The following is a 21,730-nucleotide window of genomic DNA, read 5'->3' on the forward strand; positions in this document are numbered from 1 at the left end:
TCAATTCAGGAGCTCAGCAGCGATACCCAGCCCTGGCAACAACTACCAACTTAATTTCAATATAGAGCTAAAGTGATTAATTAATAGCTTAACCAGTCATTATTAAATGTATTTGTTGTTGGGTTTTTTTTTTTGTTTTTCTTCTAGTTCCTCTCTCAAATTTGAGGATTTGCTGGTTTTCTCCCCTGATATTAAACTGAACTCTTTGGATTTACTTGGACAAAAACAGCTTTTTCTGACATGTTATTGCTCAAATGAACATTAAGCAGATAGGGCAGCAATAAAACAGTATAGCTTTTTATATTTTTGGTATAAAGTGGTCACAATATAAAAGCCATAATGCAGTGAAGGTGTCCTTAAATTACAGAAAAAGAAACTCAGCGGTGGAGATACCTCATCTGGTTTTTGTGTGTCAGAGCATATTTTTGGTACAAACCTTAAAATGATGCTTTCTTTCAAATTGTGTGTGTGTGTGTGTGTGTGCTCTCTGGACTTCTGCTGTTGTGTATATTATTGTTATCACATTTGACTTGACATTCTGCCTCTATGAACATAAAACCAAAGGTGCCCTTTTAATGCCGCAACATTAAGCGGACAATCACATAAATGACATTCCAGGGAGTTCCCCCGCTCATATAAACATGACTTATATTAGCACAACCGGTCTGAAACACAACACATCTCAAATGAACTCGATGTGTGCTTGCCAGGCAGCTGTCATGAATCATACAACTTATCAGAGCAATTATGACTTCCAGGCCGCGGCAGCGACAATGTGCTACTGTGTGACACAAAGACAAACATACACACACTGCAGGAGAAAAACGCGCAACCAGTCGACGAGAAGAACCGGTGAACTCTCACACACTTTCACTCGCGCGGACACTTCCCATGCGCGGCCTGACAGAAAATGCTCACAGAGGTCTCCCTTCCATAAAATGGCCGATGGGTCCCCGGCGAGGCGTTGACGGGCCGCAGGAAATGCCCCTGGACTCGTCTCGCTCGCTGTCTCCTAATGTCATTTTCTCTCCCCCTTTTCCCAGCCTCGGACTTGCTTTCAGTCCCGACAGACGCTCCAGTGTCTCCAGCGCCTCTCCGCCTTAATACCTGCTCTGTTCACGCTCAGGCCTGATCCGATAGACGAGAGCAGCAGAGAGTCACAGAGGTGGACGGGCAGGCGAGAGGGCGCCAGGAGAAAGCAGCTGCGCTCACTGAGAGCTGTTCTCCTCTCAAAGTGAAATCATTTTTCTCTCCTTTAATCTCTCCATTCAGCGTAATAGTCATTAACATTTGTTTGCGGCGTCTCAAATGAAAACATCTTTCCGTGATGTGATTGGAACGAGAGCAGCGACTAAATTTAGTTTTGTTTTTTTGTCCAGGAAGACGTTAAGTGTCTCTCTTTGACAGGTGTGATTAAGGAGCTGTTCTGGAGACGCAAACTGGGACGAGCTGAAACCAGCCAAGCACTACTACACGAGATTAGGCCCCATCGCCACTGGAGCATCATCAACTAAAAAAAGAAGGGGGAGACACACAAATGTAGTGAAAGCACAGCAGACAGGTTGCTTAAAAGGGGAAGCCTCACATAATCAAAAGTGTAAATCAGGTGAGAGAGCGAGTCATTGAGCAACACTTGGGCATGAGATCAGTGGTTTCATGTGTCCATGTCCCCACATGAATTCTCCTAAGTTCAACAACATTATCTGCTGTGTCAGCTGCCTCGGCAGACAAAAAAAGAAAAAAGAAAAAAGAAAATGTCATGTCTAAATGGACGTTGCCAATTAAGTTGCCAAATACGTAGCAGCAGTTTTGATATCTGGCAAAAGTCCAGGTGATAATTAACCAGCTGTAATCTTCCTGCAGGAAAGCACACACTCACAGTGACTAGATACCTGCTCTTCTAGAGGTTTCCTGAGCAGTGCAGTCTGATATCTGCTGTAATGACCGGTTGGTGATTATCCCATAGACTAATGGATTCAGCTGAAAGGAGGTGAGAGGTTGTGGGCTTGGATTCTGTCCCGAAAGTGCTGCGTTACAGGAGAAACATGCACATTTCCCTGTGGATTCTTCATTTTATCGACTTATTGGCGTTTAAACATTGCAAAACGACTACTTTTGTGTGCAAATTGACAATTTTAATCACCTTTTTCAGCATTTTGCGCACGCAATCAACCGGTTTCGTGCAAGTTTGCAGGGATTGCATGTTGGCCAATCAGCAGTTTCCATAAAGTTTTGGGTCGTTTTAACAGCGAGCCAAGTCTGAGGTATTTACACACAGAACTTGATCTGATGTGATTTGCTTACATGGCTTTTCAGTATTTAAATAAATCATTCAGCAGGGGTTTTATTTGCATTTAAAGGAGCGCCACGTTTAAAAAAAAAAAAAAAAAGAGCTCTAATGGTATCAGTTTTTTGCACTTATTTGGGTTTTAATATAAAAAGCAAGAAATCAGTTTCAAGGCTTTTGGAGGGTTGCAAAAGGTGCAAAAACAAAGTTGCAAAAGGGTGCACATTTGGAATGAACTCTGGTGGCAAATAAATCAGTTTAAAACCAACAAAACAAAAACCCTCTTCCTCAGAGCCACGGGCCAAATCAAATCAGCCCCACTTACCTTCCGTGGGTCCAATCGGTTCCACGGTGCCGTTATCGCGTTAAAGACGCGTTCACATTGTCAGAGATCAGTTAGGGAGCCATTGGCTGTGAGTGATTTTACAGCAGCCAGCATAGAAAGGCCAGTCAGTCGCATGCAGCGCTGCAGCAACAGGTCTGCCTCTCAGCAGCCAACTGTCAGACACTTTTACTCTGAATAAACACGGGCTCTGTCATTACAAGCCGCGGATTAACGAACCCACAGAGCCGTGGGAAATTAAAAGAGGAGAAAATCTAAAGCCTTACCTCTTCTTCTCCTTATCGGCCGTCATTTTTTCTCTTATGTAATGTTGTAAACTCCCCCGACAGACTAAGTTAAGTCCAACTTTAGAGTCAAAAGAAAAAAAAAAGAAAAGAAAAGAAAGAAATAACGCGCAGGTTTTACGCCGAAGTGCGCCGGTCAGAAGCAGAACCTCCGAGAGATCATCAAAGCTGGGAACCCTTCACTGGTTAAGTCCGGGCTGGAGGGAGGGTTGGGGGGGGGGGGGTATCGGGGCCGTACAGTCTCAGAACACTGCCGAGGATCGTACAGCCTCTCACCCGCAGACAGAAACTCCACTCAGGCTGAACGCCGATCTGCTGCTGCTGCTGCTGCTGCTTCTGCTGCCGCCGCCGCTGCCGCTGCCGACACAAACCGCCCGCAGGTCCGCTTGTCAAAACTTTTCCTCGCTCGCTGATATGAAAACTCCCCAAGCTGCTCGATCTCTGACCTGCAGCTCAGCTGGCACCGTGACAACCGTGAGAGCTGATTGGTTGAATCCGCCGCCGGGAGCCGCCCCCCCCCCCTCCTCCTCCTCCAGAACAGCCCCGCCAGCCCCCGTGCGGTGCTCCTACCTGTTTGCCTCCTGATCTGCAACAGGTGAGGAGGCCTTGTTCCGGAGGCCACTAGTTATTAAAAGTATCACACTAATAACTAATGATAAGGACCATCTTTTCCTTTCAGAAGAAGCCTCCGGTCACGCTTTATTCTTCTGGATTTCAATTTCACACTGTAAAACACCACGCATGAATGTCGTTGAATCAACTCATCGTTTCTCATTAAACGATGTAAAAAAGTCAGATATTTTTTTTTTTTTTTTAGTTCAAAGTTATTTATACAGCGTCAAATACAATAAAAATTGACCTCTGCAGAAACTATAGCCTGAAACTCAGGCGCAAGGTTGACAGTGGCATGAAGAAACCTTGAGCAGAACCCAGCGTCTGCTTGAGGCCAGTGGATAGACACAGAAAAAGAGAGAGAACAGAAGTGAGAAGGAAAAGGAAAGGGAGAAGCAATTAGATGAAGTACACCTAGGTATCTAGCATACGGTACATGTGGCATAAAAACAATACACAACAAAAATACTTGGTGCAGGGGAGATAGTGGACAGATCTAATGGACAAGCAGTTGCAATTCAGTGTAGAAGGCTTAGCGGTTATGCAGTGAACTCATAAATTTACTGCAAGAAATAATAAATTAATGGAAAGCATGAAAAATGTGACTTATAGTATTTTTGTTATAGTATGGTTAGCTAGCATCCTATACAAATGTATGAGGTATCATATGTAAGTGGAAAAACTAAGCGTAACATTTAGGTTGGAGTTAATTATCGGCAGGCAGACTGGTGGGTTCTGAATCAAAGATGGAGATCCAGGGAGCAGCGTCTAGAATTTTATTTTGTTGTCACATCAGAGTTGAAACAATGCTACTGTAAGATGCAGGTAAGAGTTCATCCAACTTATCTTAAAACAAGTTGTTGTTTTTTCAAGTTTCAGGAGACTTCCCAGCGTGCGATGTTATCTTTTCCGTGGTCTAAAGAGGGCAGACTCATAGCAGATGAAAATAATATTCCTTACTTCAAATGGAATTCGTGAGCTTATCATTAAAACACTGGATATCGTGTACACAAGATGTTTGGTGGTCAAGTGGTAACATCTGCTTCAACCTCCTGCTGGCGTTATGAAGTCACAATGTTAGTCACATTTTAAAGGATATACTGTGTATAGTCTACAAACAAAAACCAAAGTAGACAGACTGAGACACAGCTGACTCACAGCTATTGCTGACTTCTTCACCAAGGCCTCGAAGCCATTTGGTTTCTCATCAACCATGCTTTTAAGAGCAGGTCTCACCACATTTTTCACCGACTGAGAAACAGATAACTGCTTCTGGAATTTGGCGTCCAGCATCTCGAATGTTTCAGATGGAAGAGATTACCGCTGCGGCAAGTTAATCCACGCATAATGACTGGTTTCTTTAAAGTCACTTACAGGATCTGAGGATTTAAAAAACAGAAATAGAAATGATACACCAAGCCAAGGGAACTTTCTCTCTGACATCATGATATTTAATTCATTTCAAAAATTCAAATACACCTTCACATCCTTTTAAAATACAGTACATTTGGCACGGAGCGCAAAATAAAGAACATAAACACACATGAAGGGCATGAGAGTATTTCAAAGGAGAACAAAACCACAGGTCAGGTGACAAAATGCACAAAGCTTCACAAATACACGGACCGCAACAGAAACACAAACATGTATACACACACAGTAACGTTCGCCATACGAGCAGAGGAAGATGATTTTATAATACTGTTGTTTGAAACTGGCGTCGTGCTCAGTGAATCAGCATGGCTTCATGTGAAGACCAGTGAAAACCTTCCTACGTGAAGGATGTTTTTGTTGGAAACAGCATTTGGCGCAGAGGACTTCTGGGACAGAACGTCCCGCTTGGGTCGTAGCGGGACAAACAGTTTGATATTTTTAAAATAGAGATTAAACAAAGGAAGAAGCAAAAGAGGACTGAAGATTGAAATGATGGAGAGCATTAACATGATGCTGAGTCTTAAATCTATATGTGTGTTTAGTGATTGAGCTACTGTGTGTAAAACATCTGGTGCTACAACAGGTATCATGTGTTTACTGCTACGTACACTGCTTCCTGTTTTGCTGTGGTACTATTCAGGCAGGTTAAACAGTGACTCATGAGGCTCGTAATTGATTGGAGGACAGGTGACTTATTATAAAAGTAATTTGCATGTTGACGCTGAAGAATAAAAATCAGCCACAGCTCTCATGAATTACTGTACATTCATATGCAACTATTTAGCACTAGTAGAAGTACATCGTACTGTAAAAGGTTTGTAGCGTTTTTCTTTGGCTGTTTTCACACCTATATTTCATTCTGATCCATCGAGCAATTCATACTAACATTATTACAATGTTGCATAAAACCTTGGTTCGGTTCGTGTTCACAGGGCAAAACATAGTTCTGAATTTTCTAGGGAAAATTTGGATATCAGGAAATTAGGAAATAAAATAACATTTATGGTTCATGTACCAGAGTTCTGTGTATCATTGTGTTTTTCTTAACTTAGAATGAGCCCTTTGTATCTACACTGGCTCTACAGTAAAATGGCGGTCACTATACGTTACTGCTAGTTGGAAACTCGGAAAACTGGACACTCTGACATGGAGGTCTATGGGGCTTCAATGTTGGCTTAACTCTTGAGCGCTGTGGGCTGCTGCTGCTTTGCAATTTGCAATCCGACCACTAGTTAGTTGGTTAGTGCACATGGATCCTTTAAAGCCTGTCGGAAAGTTCAGCTTGGCTCCAAGTGGTGGAGGGGCTCAACTGTGGAATTCTTCTTCTGAGGATATTTCTTTTTTTATCCATTTGTGAACACTTTATGTTGTATTTGTCATACCATTTCCAACTAATTTCCTTTGGAGAGACAATAATGTAATTTTATGGCAATTTCAGTGAGAAAAAAAGAATGCTTGGATGAGAAGTGCTCCATTAAAACCAACTCTAATTACTCATAGGACAATATTCTCTTCTGAAGTTTATGTTGTTTTTTTTTTCAGAATCCTGCTAAATTGACCATGTACATGTCATAATGTTACCACTGCAAACGCTTTAGTCAGCACTATATTTGCCTAAATGTATTCACTAACGCATGACAGTTGCATATGAATGTAATTCAAGCTGGAGCCGAGAGACTGAAACGTTGACTACCCTGATTCAGAGGGAATGTGTGAAATGATTCAGACGTCTCTCTGTCCTAGAATTAAACTGCAGTTCCCTGTGAATGTGTGTCTGCGCAAAGGGTTAATAAAGAGAAAGACGGTATGAACAAAAAGAAATAATAAGTAAGAAAAACTCAGAGTATTGCACATTGAGTTTTCTTGAAGAAACGTTTCAGTTGAGTATAAAGTCATAAATCTGACCTACAACACAGAGAGACGCCTCTGGAGTTCCTCTGAGGCCTGTTTGCTTATTTAAAGCTTATTTTACCTCCATGTTTAGGCTGCACAAAGAGGAGGAGCAGGGGGGGGGGGGGGGGGGTCTGAAGTACAAAGGTCAGTATATCTGACCAGGTGAGTCTCGCTGAAATCTAGTAAAAATAAGTCAACGACGACCAAAATAAAGATTTTAAATAAAAATAAAACACAAAGACAATGTAAAATGGTCTCGCCACGGACAGCATGTAGACAAACACACACTGCAGAGGAAATACATTCAGTTTCACACATTCAGTCACATGTGCTGACACATTCTCCACCACTATCCCGCGGAATCATGGGAGTCTGTAGGTCCAGTACATTAACTGATCACTCAGTTACTGTACGCACACGCAAGGCCTTTTCAAGGATTAAGCGGTCATGAAGGTATTTAAGGAGTTGACCTGGAAAGATTTTGCTCCACAAGGTGCAATGAGAGTTTCAGTAACAAGCACTTCGACTAAGATAAATTCGTTTTAAAGGACTCCATACATTTTTTTGACTTCAGCTCGTTATTTGGCTTCACTGGACAACTGTCTCCACGTCAATTTGAATGGAAACAGCTTGTTAGCATACCTCATTGAAACAACGGACACTCCCACTGGTTGCTACTGTATGTCTGTTAGCTGGCGGTTGATGGTACCATTTGGTTTTTAATGGCAAATTGGAATATCTATTCTAACAAGCAAAAAATAAAAAGAGACATGGAGCACAGCACTCTCTCTCGCTCTCTCCGAAAAGAACTGCGGAGGTAAAGCTGAATTTAAATTCAAAGTGGCATTTCATATTTAGTTTGACTCTTGAGGCTAAAATTCTTTTATAATGATTTCAATAAAAAAAAAAAAAAAAAAAATCTTAGATTTCTTGCATCTTCTTTTCATAATCTAGGACTTTTAAAATCCAAAATGCTGCCACTCATCAGCTTTCAGGCTCGACGGTTCTTTCACAGTTGGTGCTTCGGCCCCGTTTTGGACCTCCCTGACTGGTGGGCTAATGTTGCAGGGCCTCGTAAGACGGCAGTGAGATTTTAAACCAGAAGATGCAGGAAATAGCATATATTTGAAAAAAAAAAAAAAATAATAAAATCCATCTCTGTATCCATACTGGATCACTTCAAAATCTTTTTTTAAAAAAACCCAACCATATCATAATCAATAAAGCATTGTTCAATACATTTTTACCTTTAAATACAATCATTGGTTCAGTTGTTTTTTCCACTCACATACATGTTTAGGGAAGATAAAACATCTTTACACAGAGACAGACACAGGATACAGCACATTGTGTAAAGAAATGACAGTCTCTTTCTAGAGGTATGCAACTACACATGCATGCATACTTGTACACACATTATATTTGTCACTCTCTCCCACACTTAAGCGCACTAACAGCCCGTGACCTTGCCTTTGTATCTAGTTCAAACTCCAACCCGATCCGAGTTTGGTTTCGCCTGCATCAGAAAACCATCCGGGGCCGACCGGGGGAGCGTGGGGTCATTCCTGTCAGTAACCGACCTGAGCTGACATGCTGCTTGAGCGCACAGTCTGATGGGATATGCACAAACGGACAAACAACAAGACCACAGAAACCATAATGAGAAATACAAATGGTCTAATAATTCCTGGAGTGGTTAGAATCTGGAACCGTTCGAGAGGCCGCGGTTCTTTAAATACTGTGGTGTGTTTCACTTGGTGTGTGCGTGCGTGTGTGTCGGCGTGCGTGCGGTCTAGGCTGCAGTCTCATCCCCGAAGTAGGAGAATCCTTTGAATTCATCCTGGTTGATCTGCTTGATGATGCTGTCTTCCACGGGCGTCAGGACGGGTTCTTCGCGCGTAAAGTCCTGGTCGAAGTTATTGACGTCCCTTTTGGTTTTCTGGAAGAAAAAGAAACAAGCAGTAAGATATCTTTCTGTGGATTTTCAGCCTTTGGACCTGTGCTGATTTGTTGTGCAACAGAGTCAGCTGTCTTCAATCAGATGTTGGGTCATTCTAAAGACAGATTTTCTTAAACAAGAATCAATACAACGACTTTAAATGCTTCACGTTTGAACATAGCATATATTTTCTACGGTTATTTGGCATAAACTCACGATGCGAGGTTTGAACGGCGGCCTGATCTTCCTCTGCTCCAGCAGCGTCCAGTCGATCTCTCTGAAGAACGGGTGGAGTTTAATGGCCTCCTCCAGACCCTGAGCCACCACGCAGCCCAGACGCTTGTTAGGACTCTTAGTCATGAACTGATAAGTGACAGAAAAGGAAAGACAGAGTAAGAAAAAGGGAGAAAGAAGAATTGATTTTTTATATCTTGTGTGAAAGAGATCAGGATGTTTTTGTTTCAAAGATGCAGCGATGCAGCGCTTGATCTGAACGCAAATAGCTTCATGAGGGAAAACGAGTTAGCCATGACGTAACTGTTATCTTTGTTCAAACTACCAAGCTGTTAACAAGTATCATTTTGTTTTGTTTGGTTAAGTAGATATGTATAATGTGTTTTTAACCATTGTAAAGGCCATTAGGCTTTTCTGTCTGGTTTCAACAGCTCATACAAAGAAGCAGAATATTGGAACATTTGTCGAACAAAAGACCCATCAACTCTCAAGTTCACATGAGTACAACGGAAAACAGCAGCAGATGATGTGTGTCCAATCTGAATGAGATTTCTAGAGTGTGACAGGCTTCACGGGACGTACTTCAACTGAAAGGATGAATTAGTAAAACTCAGACATCAATCACATTTAGATCCTTCAGCAGTTGTTGTTGGTTTGATTGGACCCTGATTTGTGTTCGGAACACGTACAACCTAAAAAACAGTCAGGCAGCAGAAGAAATGTTTGTATTGGAGTTGTATGCTCTAAAACTGAGGATGCCTTCAAAACTCATACCATGAATAGTCTTCATTTATCAAATCTGCACCGGCTCTCTAAGGCACGTGTCCACAATTATCAGGTATTGCAGGACTCCCAGTCTTCTTATTGCTAAAGATAGTTCCTTTTTGCTGCGGCTGGCTGGACGCTTGGAAAAACTTTGCTCCAATTATCAGGTTGCTCATCTTAAATTCCTACTGCTAAAACCGACAGTGAAGACTCAAAACTTGTCGGGCTTGTTTGTACCTCATACACACTTGACCGTGTAGAATTATGTTCATGAGTGGCACTTCTTTAACAGTGATCTTTGGCTGACTAATGACCCCTATAGTTTTCTCACCGTATTTAAATTCCACAAGCCCTGACAAAGCTTCAGGCTGGAGTCAGGTATTTGAAAAAAAAAATCCTTCTGACTTATATTTTTCAGATCTATAACTGCAAGATAATGGTCATAAAGGCAGAAACACAGCTTTTAGACTTGACTTGCTGAGATCATAGACTGTAAACAGACATAGACATATAAATATGGACGGTGGAATTGTTCGTGAAAATTGTAGCCAAAGCAAGTAGAGCTCCCCCTGGTGACTGACTGCAGTATAGGTCATAAGCTCCACCTCCTCCATGTTAGCGGATGGGACTTGGGCCGAACTAACACACTAAAATACATGTCAAATAATTTTTTTCAAGCATGGTTTCTGTCATTTTAAGTAGTTGCCCGTATCCCTGGGAAAATATCGTCAGTTTGGCCAATGCAAGGAAGTGGCAAGACATTGTCCATATTTATATACAGTCTATGGTGGAGATCTGAAGGTTGCCACCCCAGTGTTTGCTTTTATCTCAAGTGGAGAACAGAACCCAAAGTGCATCATTTTTGCTATAATGTGAGATAATGCTACAACTTGAGATAATGTAAAAAAGAAATGCTCAACAGCATGATATACACCAGCTGCAAAACTCCCCTGCTTTTTAAAAAGCAATGGAGCCATTGTTCTTCAGATGTTCTCATGTACTTGAACACCAGTGGAGCTGTGGACAAGCTGCTCAGATGTCTGAGCCGAGAGGTTTTATCATGTGACTCAAAGTCCTTCAGCTGGATGGCGCGTCCAATCAGAGCCAAGAGTGCCGGTCAAGTGACTGGTCAGAGTCCAAGACACTGTCCAACATAAACACGCGGACTTTCCCACAAGGCTTTGCAGTCCAACTGTACCAACAGCCAAGGTAAACGCAAAGGCTTGTGATGGAAAAACTGGATGAACAAATACACAAGTGAATCTTATGCGCATACATGGACGCACAGTGAAGCACACAACCAATAACACGCGGAGACAAAAGTAATAGAGGAAATTATCCAATGTTCTTCCAGTGGAGGAAACAGGAAACAAGGATCAACAAATGACACGGAGAACAAAACGACAGCATCCTCACTCGCATGTGATGAGAGACAGAAGCAGAGAAACAGGAGGACTGAAAGAACACGACGAGGTCCTCCATCTTATTTTCGATTTTTCCACTGGGGCTGGACGTTATTTGAATTCTTCATAAAGTTTCATTGTCAAAACCAAACTACATTTTTAGAAAAACAGCACAAGTATGTGAAGGTGTTGCAAATTGGACACTCGCAGAAGTCTGGAAAGCCTGAAGGGCATTAGATGCAAGATAAAGAGCTCCAGTTCAAATGAAGCTTCAGTAAAACCAAGGAACAGTTCCTAAACTAAGACAGAATGTTCTAAACCCTTAAGAGCCGAATGGAGCTGTTAAGTACCCGTAGCTTTTCTACGCTGATGTTTCCAGTACGTTTCTGAGACGAAACTGAAAACAGCGAAGTATCCCACTGACTCACCGCTCTCAGAATGGACACGGCCTCCTTGCTGAGCCAGACCGGGTAGAGGACGTCGTCGTGGAGGATGGACTCAAACAGGTCATCTTCGTTATCGGCCTCAAACGGCGGCTGTCCCGCCATCATCTCGTACATCAGCACCCCCAGCGCCCACCAGTCCACAGACGGGCCGTAATCCAGCTCCTGGAGGATCTGAACACGTGCAGAGAGCTTTTAGGAGATGGCACAAAAGTGTCGCATAAAAACACAATAAATGCCTGATCTGCAAGTTTAAATTTGACAGGCAGCAGGTTAAATAAGCATGAACAAGCTGAAAAGGCTAAAAGCGTCCTCCAATTGTGGGGAATCAAATGCACGATTTAACAGTTTTAAGTCTTAAAAAAACATTACACACCGTTTCAATCAGTTCACAAGAACGCCCAACTCTTTACAGCTTTTAAATAAAACATCATCTGCAAAGAGCTGAACATGTATAAGCACGCGGTATATGAGGTGGAGCAATGGTTTTGATGCCCTAAACGGATCTGTGAGCTGAAGCGTGAAACAAACCTTTAAAGTGTGTGAAAGGTCGATCGCACAGTCAGTGGTTTCATCCTCAGAAGAAGCAGGAAGGAGCCTATTTTAAGCCTCCTCTGTTTTTGCACTTACCTCAGGTGCTATGTAATCTGGCGTGCCACAGAAGGTGGTGGTGGTGACTCCGTTGAGGATTCCCTCTTTGCACATGCCGAAGTCTGCCAGCTTACAGTGACCCTCTGCATCTAACAAGATGTTGTCCAGCTTCAAGTCTCTGCAGAGCGGAAATGTAAAGAATGGCACAAAGATGGGGGCCTTTAATACATACATAGTATGTGTTTTTTACATTAACTTTGAAAGCAAACATGTGTTTTGGGGGACATTTATTTATACTGGATGTTCTAGTTTAACATTAAAATCATCTCATGTGCTCCTATGCGAAGGATGCGTCTCATGAAACACCACCTATTAGAAAAAAGTTAGCCCGAGAGGAGAAAGACATGGAGGGGAGAAAGAGAAAGAGAAAAAGAGAGAGAGTAGTGTGCGAGATAAGAGCAGCAGTGTTGAAAGACGACAGGGCTGGTCTTGAATGCAGCCGCTCTGCGCTTGATGGTTGATCGCTACAAAAATGTCAACATCTCCTGCATGCAACCACTGCAGCCATTCAGCCCGAGGTGTTTTCAAAAACCAGAGCCACACTGACAAGCCAGAAAAGAGACGGGGCGTGCGTGTTCAAAGTCAAGGGCTTATGCAAGTGTTCTGTTTTTGTACGTCCTAAAAAAAAAAAAAAAAAAAAAAGGGCAGTTTCACAATCCTGTTTGAGAGCTGCTGTGATCTGCTGCTGAAAGGTTTGTTCTTTTCTGTCCCACCACGTCTTGCTCTGATGGAGCCTGGATTACTGACTGCAGTAAAGAGGACTACGAGAACAATGGGAAGAAAATGCAGCGATGATGAGAACATTATGCCCAAGATTAGGCGTTTTAGGTTAGCATATTTTTACATCAGTCAATTTATCTTTTGGTAATAAATAAAGTTAGTAGTATGTGAGCAAACATTTAAAATTAATACTTTTCTCATGTTTCTAAAAATATGATTTTCGACTCCCTTCTTGAAATTCAAGCGCCGTGTCACTGTGTGTCAGAGGATCATGGCAAATCCATCCCCAGATCTGGATTCGATATATGCTGGCCGCCTCCAGAAGAAGGGCTGCTCATGAAAGACCATTGCTGCAGATCCTACCCATCGGAGACTGTTCCCCTGTCCTCAGATCGGAGATACAGGACTACAAAAACACACACAAACGGACTGAGGAACAGCTTCTTTGCCAGAAATGTCGTCTCCATCACACCCCAGGCACACTCACAAAAAGCAGTTTTTATTGTATGATTTAATGTTTCTCATTATAGCTAAAAGTCATCCACAGATTTTTATTGTAGATAGTACAGTGACAACAAAATCTGTCTAATCTAATCGAATCGAATCTAATCTAATCTAATGATTTCCTAGTTCTTTGTCTGTGAAGGTTCTCAGTCTTCCACATCATTGTACGTATATCCAAAAAACTAAGCTGAAACAAGGACAACTGGACTTGTAGAGGTTCTTGAAGACATTTCATCCAAGTAGCTTCTTATGTTCTAAAACACTGGTGGGGAGTTGGGGTATAAATAGGAACATCTGCGGGGGTGGGGGGTGGTATCCACCTGCAGCCTGATCACTAGGGTCTGTTAATGACCAGATACTTACCTGCAGTTGTGGAGCCTATCCATCCCTGATCCGGGTTTCCTTCCTCAATGCGTAGTTTTCCAACCACCCATTAATGTCCAGTGAATCAAGTCTCAAGGTGTGAACGAGGGCAAGACTTTTCGACGACAGTTGTTAAAACTAGGTAACCTCACATGTTTTCCAACTTTTTCTGCCGTTCCTTGATTAAAAGAAGCTACTTGAATAAAATGTCTTCAAGAAACCCTACAAGCCCAGTTGTCCTTGTTTCAGCTTAGTTTTTGGGATATTCCTGTTTTCTTGCTACATACACGAAATCTTAGCTTTAGCCTACAGCTCAATATTTTTTTTTTTAAAAGTTCTGCTTTACTTTTGTGCCAGTTAAGTGTGGTTTATGTCTCTGTGGGACTAGTCGCCGTAACCTGTGCACGTAACCTGTGCACGTAGCCTACGCCAGTGCAAGTCGTTTATACTTGTGCGCTCGTCAGTCGGCTGGTCTGTGCTGTGTCTTTTTTGTCAGTCAGGTTAATTTTTGTTTCTACTTCCTGCTTCATTTTCCACTTCCTGCTTCACTTTCAACAATGGTGCTTGTACCGTAGAACCTCCTCAGTCAATATTTCTTTGGTGTGTTCCATCTTTATTGATCCAAAACAATCAGTTTGAAAAAATTGTGGATATGGAGAGGCAGCTAGAAATACTAAAGAGGAAATACGCTACTACCAAACAGACCAATCACAGCTCTTGAGGTCTGCGTCACGGTGATGCGTAGTTACATTTCTGGGGAGGTGCACATCAGGCTATGGTGTTAGAGTCTGTGTAGGGTCGCTGTAGCTACGGCGTCAAACTGCTGCAGCGGCATAAACCGCCTATTACTCCCAGTAACTCATGCAATTCATGTTCTCTCAGTATTTGACTGAACTCGAGCAATCCATGTCAGTTGTGGCAGTTTTCTGGATTCACGAATGCTATGCTAATGGGCCTCAAGTATCAGAGGAGAATAACATGACGTCCGATTCAGTGGAGCATGACAGTTGACAGCTCGGTCCGGACAGAAAGAAAAAGAAAAAAAACTCAATTAACATGTTTTGTGCTCACAAATGGAAAAATCTTAAAACTGGACAGAAAAGGGAAATGAGTGTTTATATGAAAAGTTGATGATTAAAGTGTTTTCACATTCGCTCCTTCAATAAAGTTCACCACACTTTCTCTTTCCAAGAAATCCATTTCAGCGTTTTTCTGCTGCCGACACATGTTTGCTTTCAGTTATCTGAACTCCACATGAAATCCAAAACTCTCTCCCCGCTGCCCCAAACCACCACAGGCGAGTGAGCGGTGGAGCAGCTGGGGGCTGTGCCTTGCTAAAAGGCACATTGACACTGGAAAGAGCAGCTCTTGTTCTGCATTTTCCCCGGCTGCCTGTTTGCATATCTCACCTCCAGGCGACTCCCGGCACATTAAGTCTGAATTGCTTGCCTGCAGCGGGGCAGAAAGATAGCATATAAACTTAATGCATTTGTGATTGAATTTAAACAACCGCTGACGTTAATCTTTGTATTACACATCACCTTGCTGTGGGAAAATTCGATATTAAGTGGCTGCAGGTGTTCTGCAGCACTAATGGAATGATATTTATTTGCGTGAAAATGTTTTGTCAGATGAGAAGTGGGTGTAAACCAAAAAAAAAATGTACATAATTTTTCATTAATTCTCTTACATCATGTCTTCTTCATGATACCTAGGTTCTCTGCACAAATCTTTCCTTCTTTAATCACGTGTGCTTCAGTCTTTTGTACTGTTCTAGTGTCCTCAACAATAATGAATATACAGCATGGCTGAAATGGAATTAGAAGCTCGTTTGTTAAGATGAATTTCACATTGTTATTTCACATAACAAATATTTAGTCTTTCAAAAACCCAGAGCCATCATTAATACTGATTGTCACCATCAAAATGACTGAGGCTTCTCCGTTTTAAATGCATTTAGTGGAAATTATGTTGTGTCAGGCCTGTAAAAGACTGACTGACTGCGACCTCTTACTCATCGCTTCTGCAACAATAAACTGGAGAAAGTGGTTCTAAACCTGACTGACCTCAGGCGAAACTAGCTGGTGAGAGGATGCATCAAAGGGGAAACTGGACAGTAAGTGTTTTGTGAATACTGTTAGACGGTGACATGTGAGAACAGCCACATGTCAGGGTGTTATCATGTCGCTAGTCAGGGGAACATGAGCATCATGTTAAAGGTGATGTTCTGGACGGTTCCTTAAATTTTCCTTTAATATACTGCAAGAGACAAATAGAGCAAGATTCTCCTACTGGACAGCTCAAACATCTCTCTGTGTTAGCGAAGCAGAATTCTTTCTTGAGATGGAAGTTTTTGGTAATAGTATAATGCAACCTGCAGCTGACTGAATCCAACTAATACTGAACATCACACGGATCCTGCAGTCAGAGGACTCACATTTGTACATGTATAGTTTTACAGAGCAGCTTTAATATCGCTTAAGAAGCTCAAATCAATATACAGGAGCTGCTCTGTACACACACACACACGCACACACACACACAAACAGCAATCAGGCTCAATTGAGAGCATTTCCTGTGTTTCATGTTAATCTTGAGTGATTTTTCCATTACGTCCTCAGAGGCAACCCCTGTGCTCTGACAGCTAACCTCTCTCTCTCTCTCTCTCTCTCTCTCTCTCTCTCTCTCTCTCTCTCATCCTCATCTCGCCATCCCTTCCATCCCTTCGTCTGTGTGACTATACTCCATGTTCTAAACACACATCTGGTCAAATATACAAACACGCACAAACTGCCGCCGCTGATATATTTATCCGCGAGGAATCACGCCGTGAGAGGCAGATCAGAGCGGGAGGATATTAAAGCCAATAAACTGGAGAAAGAAATTAAAAAATAATAATAACAGGAATGAACCAACGATGGTTCCTCTCAGTGAGTGGGGCTCATTTTGTTTCCGCAGCTCCAACTAAAACAAACCGCCGAGGCATTTACGAGGCACTAACGCTAAAATGGTTGAAAGCAATTTCACAATCTTCAACAGTTTTGACCACAATTAAAAAAATAAAAGCAAGGTTGTCAGTAGAGATATTTATTCGGGATTAAGCGCATGATTTCCATAACATGCATGTTTTAAATGGGCCCTTTTAGAAGGATATTTTTCAATATATTCACCTGCTCAGAAAGCTCCTTTCTCAGGTCACACTGACAGCAAATGCAAATGAGTTTTGCATTGTTCAGTTGTTCTGAACTAAAGTGTTTTTATCCATTTCTGCTAATTTGTTTCTGCCATAGACTGCGAAAGTATAATATCTAACAAAAACTATCCCAAGAAAATGTGATTAATTTGTGTTAACTCTGGAAATCGTGCGATTAATCGCAATTAAAAACACAACTCAGTCATACAAGTAGAAAATGATCAAAACGTGTGATACATACAAGTAAATACCAGATGAAACAACAAGAAAAAATCAGACTAAGTATTAGAACATGAATACCATGCAGTCTGACAGCAAAAAAAAAAAAAAAAAAAAGCGTTGTGTGTATGTGTGTGTTTACACAGACAAACAGGATATCTGCCCTTAAAACCGGTCTCAAGCTGCTCTGTTAACAGCAACACACACTGGCTATAGTCTAAAAATGTTTCCTCTTTGGTGGTGGCGATGGGAGCATCAACGAGGGCCTAAGGAGACGAGTATCTCAGGAGGGAAGGGTGACGAGGGGAGGGACGCGCAGAGGCGGGAGGAGAGGAAGGAGAGGTGGGTGGAGGGGAGGGAGAAGGAGAGAGAGGGCGAGAGAGAGGGCGAGAGCGAGAGCTGGGACATAATGTTCCCAAAACACTTGTTGTTCATGTTCCTCTGGTCAATAAAGTGGGTCAGGGACAAGAGAGAGAGCGGGGGACATATGTAGAGAAAGATCAGGTAGCTCAGTTGACTCAGCCATCATGAATTAACACGCAACGTGTTTTGCGTGTGTGTGAGTTTTGTGTGTGTGCGTTGTCCTTGCCAGTCTCTGACACACTAATGTGCACTATCAAAACAGCATGACTAAAGAAACACTGCTGAAACACTGAACCATCAATCTTACTGTTTATGAACGCCAACCGGAGTTGTTCGGTTTAAAACCTCTGGACGGCGATGGATTCTCTCAGGACGTTAACACTATACTCTGCTGTGGTGAGCTAAAAAAATATGTGTGACCTAAAGGGAGTGGGAAGCGAGTACAAAATAAGTGCCGACCAACCATGAAGTTGTAGAAGAATCTAAGCATTAAAGTAATGCTGTCCAAGGAGGGAAATCTGATGGTAAGATATCGAGTGTTCCAGAGGCCTTTTAAAAAGCCATTCTTCAGCTTTAAATTCACCTGTCACCATTCATGAAGTGAGTGTTTGATACTCAGAGACAGACTCTGGGTGGAGTATCACTTTAAAACTTGATTCTGAGGCCAAAAGTAACAAAATAACAAACACAAGAAAACAATAAAGCTCAGAGTGGTTGGCTTTAACCGCAACAACGGATCTGGATTAAACTGTGCCAACTAAAGAAACACACAGACGTATTCCCGCTGCTGAACTGTTCTGATTATGCCCTCGCCTTCATTAAGAAAAGCATTGTAACACATACTGTGTGAAACAATGAGTACTGGTCCAGCAGGCACCAGCAGGACTGGACATTTGTTTGTCTGAGATCACGTATCCAAAGCAGAATTATGAAAAAATAAAAACTGCTGATCTGCTTTTGACATCCTCTGTTTGTAAATCAAGGAAATAAGTTATGTAAGTTTTTGGTCTTTTTTATCCTGCTTCAATTTTATGCAACACCTTGTTTGTGTTTCATTCTATTTATGTCGTATTTGAAGTGTCGTATTCCTTTTAATACATGCAACTGATTTTTTCTTTTGGGAAGTGGTTAGCAAGTACAGTTTCTCTTACTTTATTCCCGACTCACATTGGTGTCATGTTTTGTTTTTTTGTTTTTTTTTTTGGTACTTTACTTTTTCTAGGTATACCCTTTACAATAAAGCAAAAAGCAAACGACAATGGGCTGAATTTTACGCAGCACTCTCCTCCACCGTCAGCCATCTGAATTTCAAAATCACTTTGCTACAGGAAACAAGCAGATGAACGCCTGAGCTCGCTGTATACATGTTGAAAACGGCAGGTTTTGCAGTGAAGCAGGTTCTTTTATAGAATTCTTGGAAAGATCTGCATCTGCGTTCAGCCCCTGCCATAGCCTGACTCCGTTCTCATCAGAATATGAGTCTGGTAACTGGATTTCCTTGTAAGGCATTTCAACTAATGTAACTGGATAGTCTCACAACAAATCAGAGCAATAGACCACTTACTCCCAATGGCCAAACTGATGCTAGTATCCCCGCAATACGAGCGGTGGCAACTTGCGAGTTTGGAGTCACAGTCTACACAGTATTGTCTGAAAGTGGAGCCTCTAGACGGGCGTTTAATCAATACTGCGTTCTGCTCTACCTCCACTAGTTACAAAGAAATATCACAAAGCAGTTATCAATGGCAACTGTCAATCACCATGATGTCACGTCCTGTCCATCCTTCCCAGAAAAATAGACACTTGAACATACATACTTGATGTGTACTTTAGTGTTTTAGTTTGGTCCACGTTCCATTCACTAACATGGAGGAGATGGAGCTTATGACCTATACTGCAGCCAACCACCAGGGGGAGCTCCACATGCTTTCGCTTCACTTTAAGGAGTGGTCATGGCGTCCATTTTTCTTACACTCTATGATCAGAGCCAAGTAGCGTTTCTCGGTATGAGTTCTAGTCTGTACTTGTGTTCTTGTGAAATATTTGTGAAGGTTCTCAGTCATCCAGGTCATGGTCTATCCAAAAAACAACCTGAAATGATGGTAGCTGGAGTAGTACAGTATCTGGAAGATACTAGTTTTGCCACTCACACAAGTAGCTTTCTGAGTTTGGAAAATAAAGTAGAACTAAAGAAGCTACTTGGATGAAAGAAACTTTAAAAGTGCAGCTGCTCTTGTTCCAGCTTAAATTACAAATCTGACCAAGTACAATCCAAATATCCACATGTGTACCTTGTGTGGACTTGGTACAGACTGGTATCCCAGAATGCATTTTGCGGTAAATGTGCTATTATTCATTACTGATTCAGCTGATGATTAAGACTTACTATGAAATATTTTTAGGGTTTTGAGTTTGTGCCATGGGAGGAGAACAGAGCATCCAGAAGAATCTTAGGAAATACATGCACGTCAGGTTTTAGGAAGTAAAACTGAAACACTGAAAGGACAAAAGACTTGACAATTACAAGTCATTACAGGAAGAACGGCTGTGTGGACAAGGGATTTACCACTACACTCCTTTAATGACGTTTAATTTCTGGGAACATAATAATGCACCATGCAGTCCTCAGCGTTGTTCAGTTTGTGTGTTTGTGTGCCCCTTCATTTTGTATATTAATGGCTTTGGAGGGCAGGGACGTGGACGCTAAAGAATCCCATCATGCACACAAACAGGTAACTGCATCCAGAAGTGGGATAAACTGAAACCAAAACACCCAGATCTCATGTCAATGCAATGTCTGTCATTATAATATCAAATATATCATCTTATTTTAGTGGAACAAACATGTTTTGTAGCAATGAACACATTCTCCAGAGCACATAATTACAGTTTTATTCATAGTAAGGCAACTGAAAATGGAGCCAGTGTGTAATGGCAACAACAACGCGAACAAGACTCAGCCTGACTTGACCTGCCGGGACAAAACTTGACATCATCTGGAGAAGTAACAAAATGTTTTAGGTCATTCTCTGGCATGGGTTCAAGTGCTGGACACTTGTAGCGGCCCCTGGCGTTGTGCTGGGATGCCAGTCAGAGACTTCTTCTGACTAGTGTTGTTTTTGGCGGCCTGTTTTAATTTTAGTTTTAGTCTAGTCTTTGTGTCAAGCTGTCATTTTAGTTTTTATTAGTTTTAGTCATGTTCATGCTCTTTTTAGTCTAGTCAGGTTTCAGTCAACTAACAGTCTGAGCATTTTAGTCTTATTTTAGTCAGAATTATCCATGACTATTTTCGTCTAGTTTTAGTCAACGAAAACTGATGACATTTAGTCTAGTTTTATTCAATGAAAATTGTATTTTAGTCTCTTTTTAGTAATGCAATTCTGTTTAACCCAGTCAATATAGTATAAGTACCTTGTAGTATAGACAAAACCAAAATTTTCTTTTAGCCAAACCTATTTCAAACAAGGTTCTTATTATATTATTGTTACCTTATAGACTCAAGAATACATCCATTCCAGACACGGAAGACGCTGATTTGAATTTACAACATATTTATTTTACTATTTATTTACTATTTGCCGCACTATTTGCTATTTGCTGCACTTCTCCCTATCTTTCACCACAAGACATTCGGTTTTATTTTCCACTTCGATGTATTTAAAGTTTTTCCAAATGTCTTCCAAATGTCTTCTTCTACCAAAGACCCCCGGCTGGTCGGCCATCGTTCCCTTTCTCTGTCACGCTACTCAGTACTCACGCAGAGTCGCAGACTCACTGGAGCAGCTGCATCTTCTAAATAATGCCGCGAGTGGAGCTTGAGGAAGTGACGTCGCCTACGAGAGAAACGGGCTCTACACAGGAAACAGATAAACTACAAAATAATAATAGTAATAACGCGACTAAACAAGACAAAATAACGTTGTAACATTTCGTCTCGTCTCGTTTTGGTCAACGAAAATGGAGAGACATTTTAGCATAGTTTTTATTTTGTAAACCACATTTAGTCTCGTTTTTATTCGTCAACAATATTGCATTATACATTTAATTATAGTCATCGTCGCATGACCAGCATTTACGTTA

At 41.7% G+C, this 21,730-nt stretch overlaps 2 protein-coding genes across 3 annotated transcripts in view; both read right to left on the reverse strand.

Moving 5' to 3' along the window:
- The window catches only part of epas1b (endothelial PAS domain protein 1b), a 58,508-nt gene extending 55,191 nt beyond the window's left edge, over positions 1 to 3,317 (reverse strand). The window contains exon 1 of the mRNA XM_084561729.1: positions 2,897 to 3,317. Within this exon, the coding sequence (XP_084417855.1) occupies positions 2,897 to 2,922 (26 nt within the window). The 5' untranslated portion in view covers positions 2,923 to 3,317. The remainder of the gene's footprint in view (positions 1 to 2,896) is intronic.
- A 440-nt stretch (positions 3,318 to 3,757) lies between these two features.
- Positions 3,758 to 21,730, reverse strand: part of LOC311500491 (protein kinase C epsilon type-like) — a 78,462-nt gene continuing 60,489 nt past the window's right edge. For both annotated transcript variants that reach the window (XM_084561929.1, XM_084561928.1), the window contains exons 12-15: positions 12,268 to 12,406; positions 11,623 to 11,811; positions 9,009 to 9,155; positions 3,758 to 8,792 (exon numbers count right to left, since the gene is read on the reverse strand). In XM_084561929.1, coding sequence (XP_084418055.1) covers positions 8,646 to 8,792; positions 9,009 to 9,155; positions 11,623 to 11,811; positions 12,268 to 12,406 — 622 coding nt within the window. In that variant the 3' untranslated portion in view covers positions 3,758 to 8,645. The remainder of the gene's footprint in view (positions 8,793 to 9,008; positions 9,156 to 11,622; positions 11,812 to 12,267; positions 12,407 to 21,730) is intronic.

Source organism: Chelon labrosus (assembly GCF_963514085.1).
Source record: "Chelon labrosus genome assembly, chromosome: 15".
NCBI lineage: Eukaryota > Metazoa > Chordata > Actinopteri > Mugiliformes > Mugilidae > Chelon > Chelon labrosus.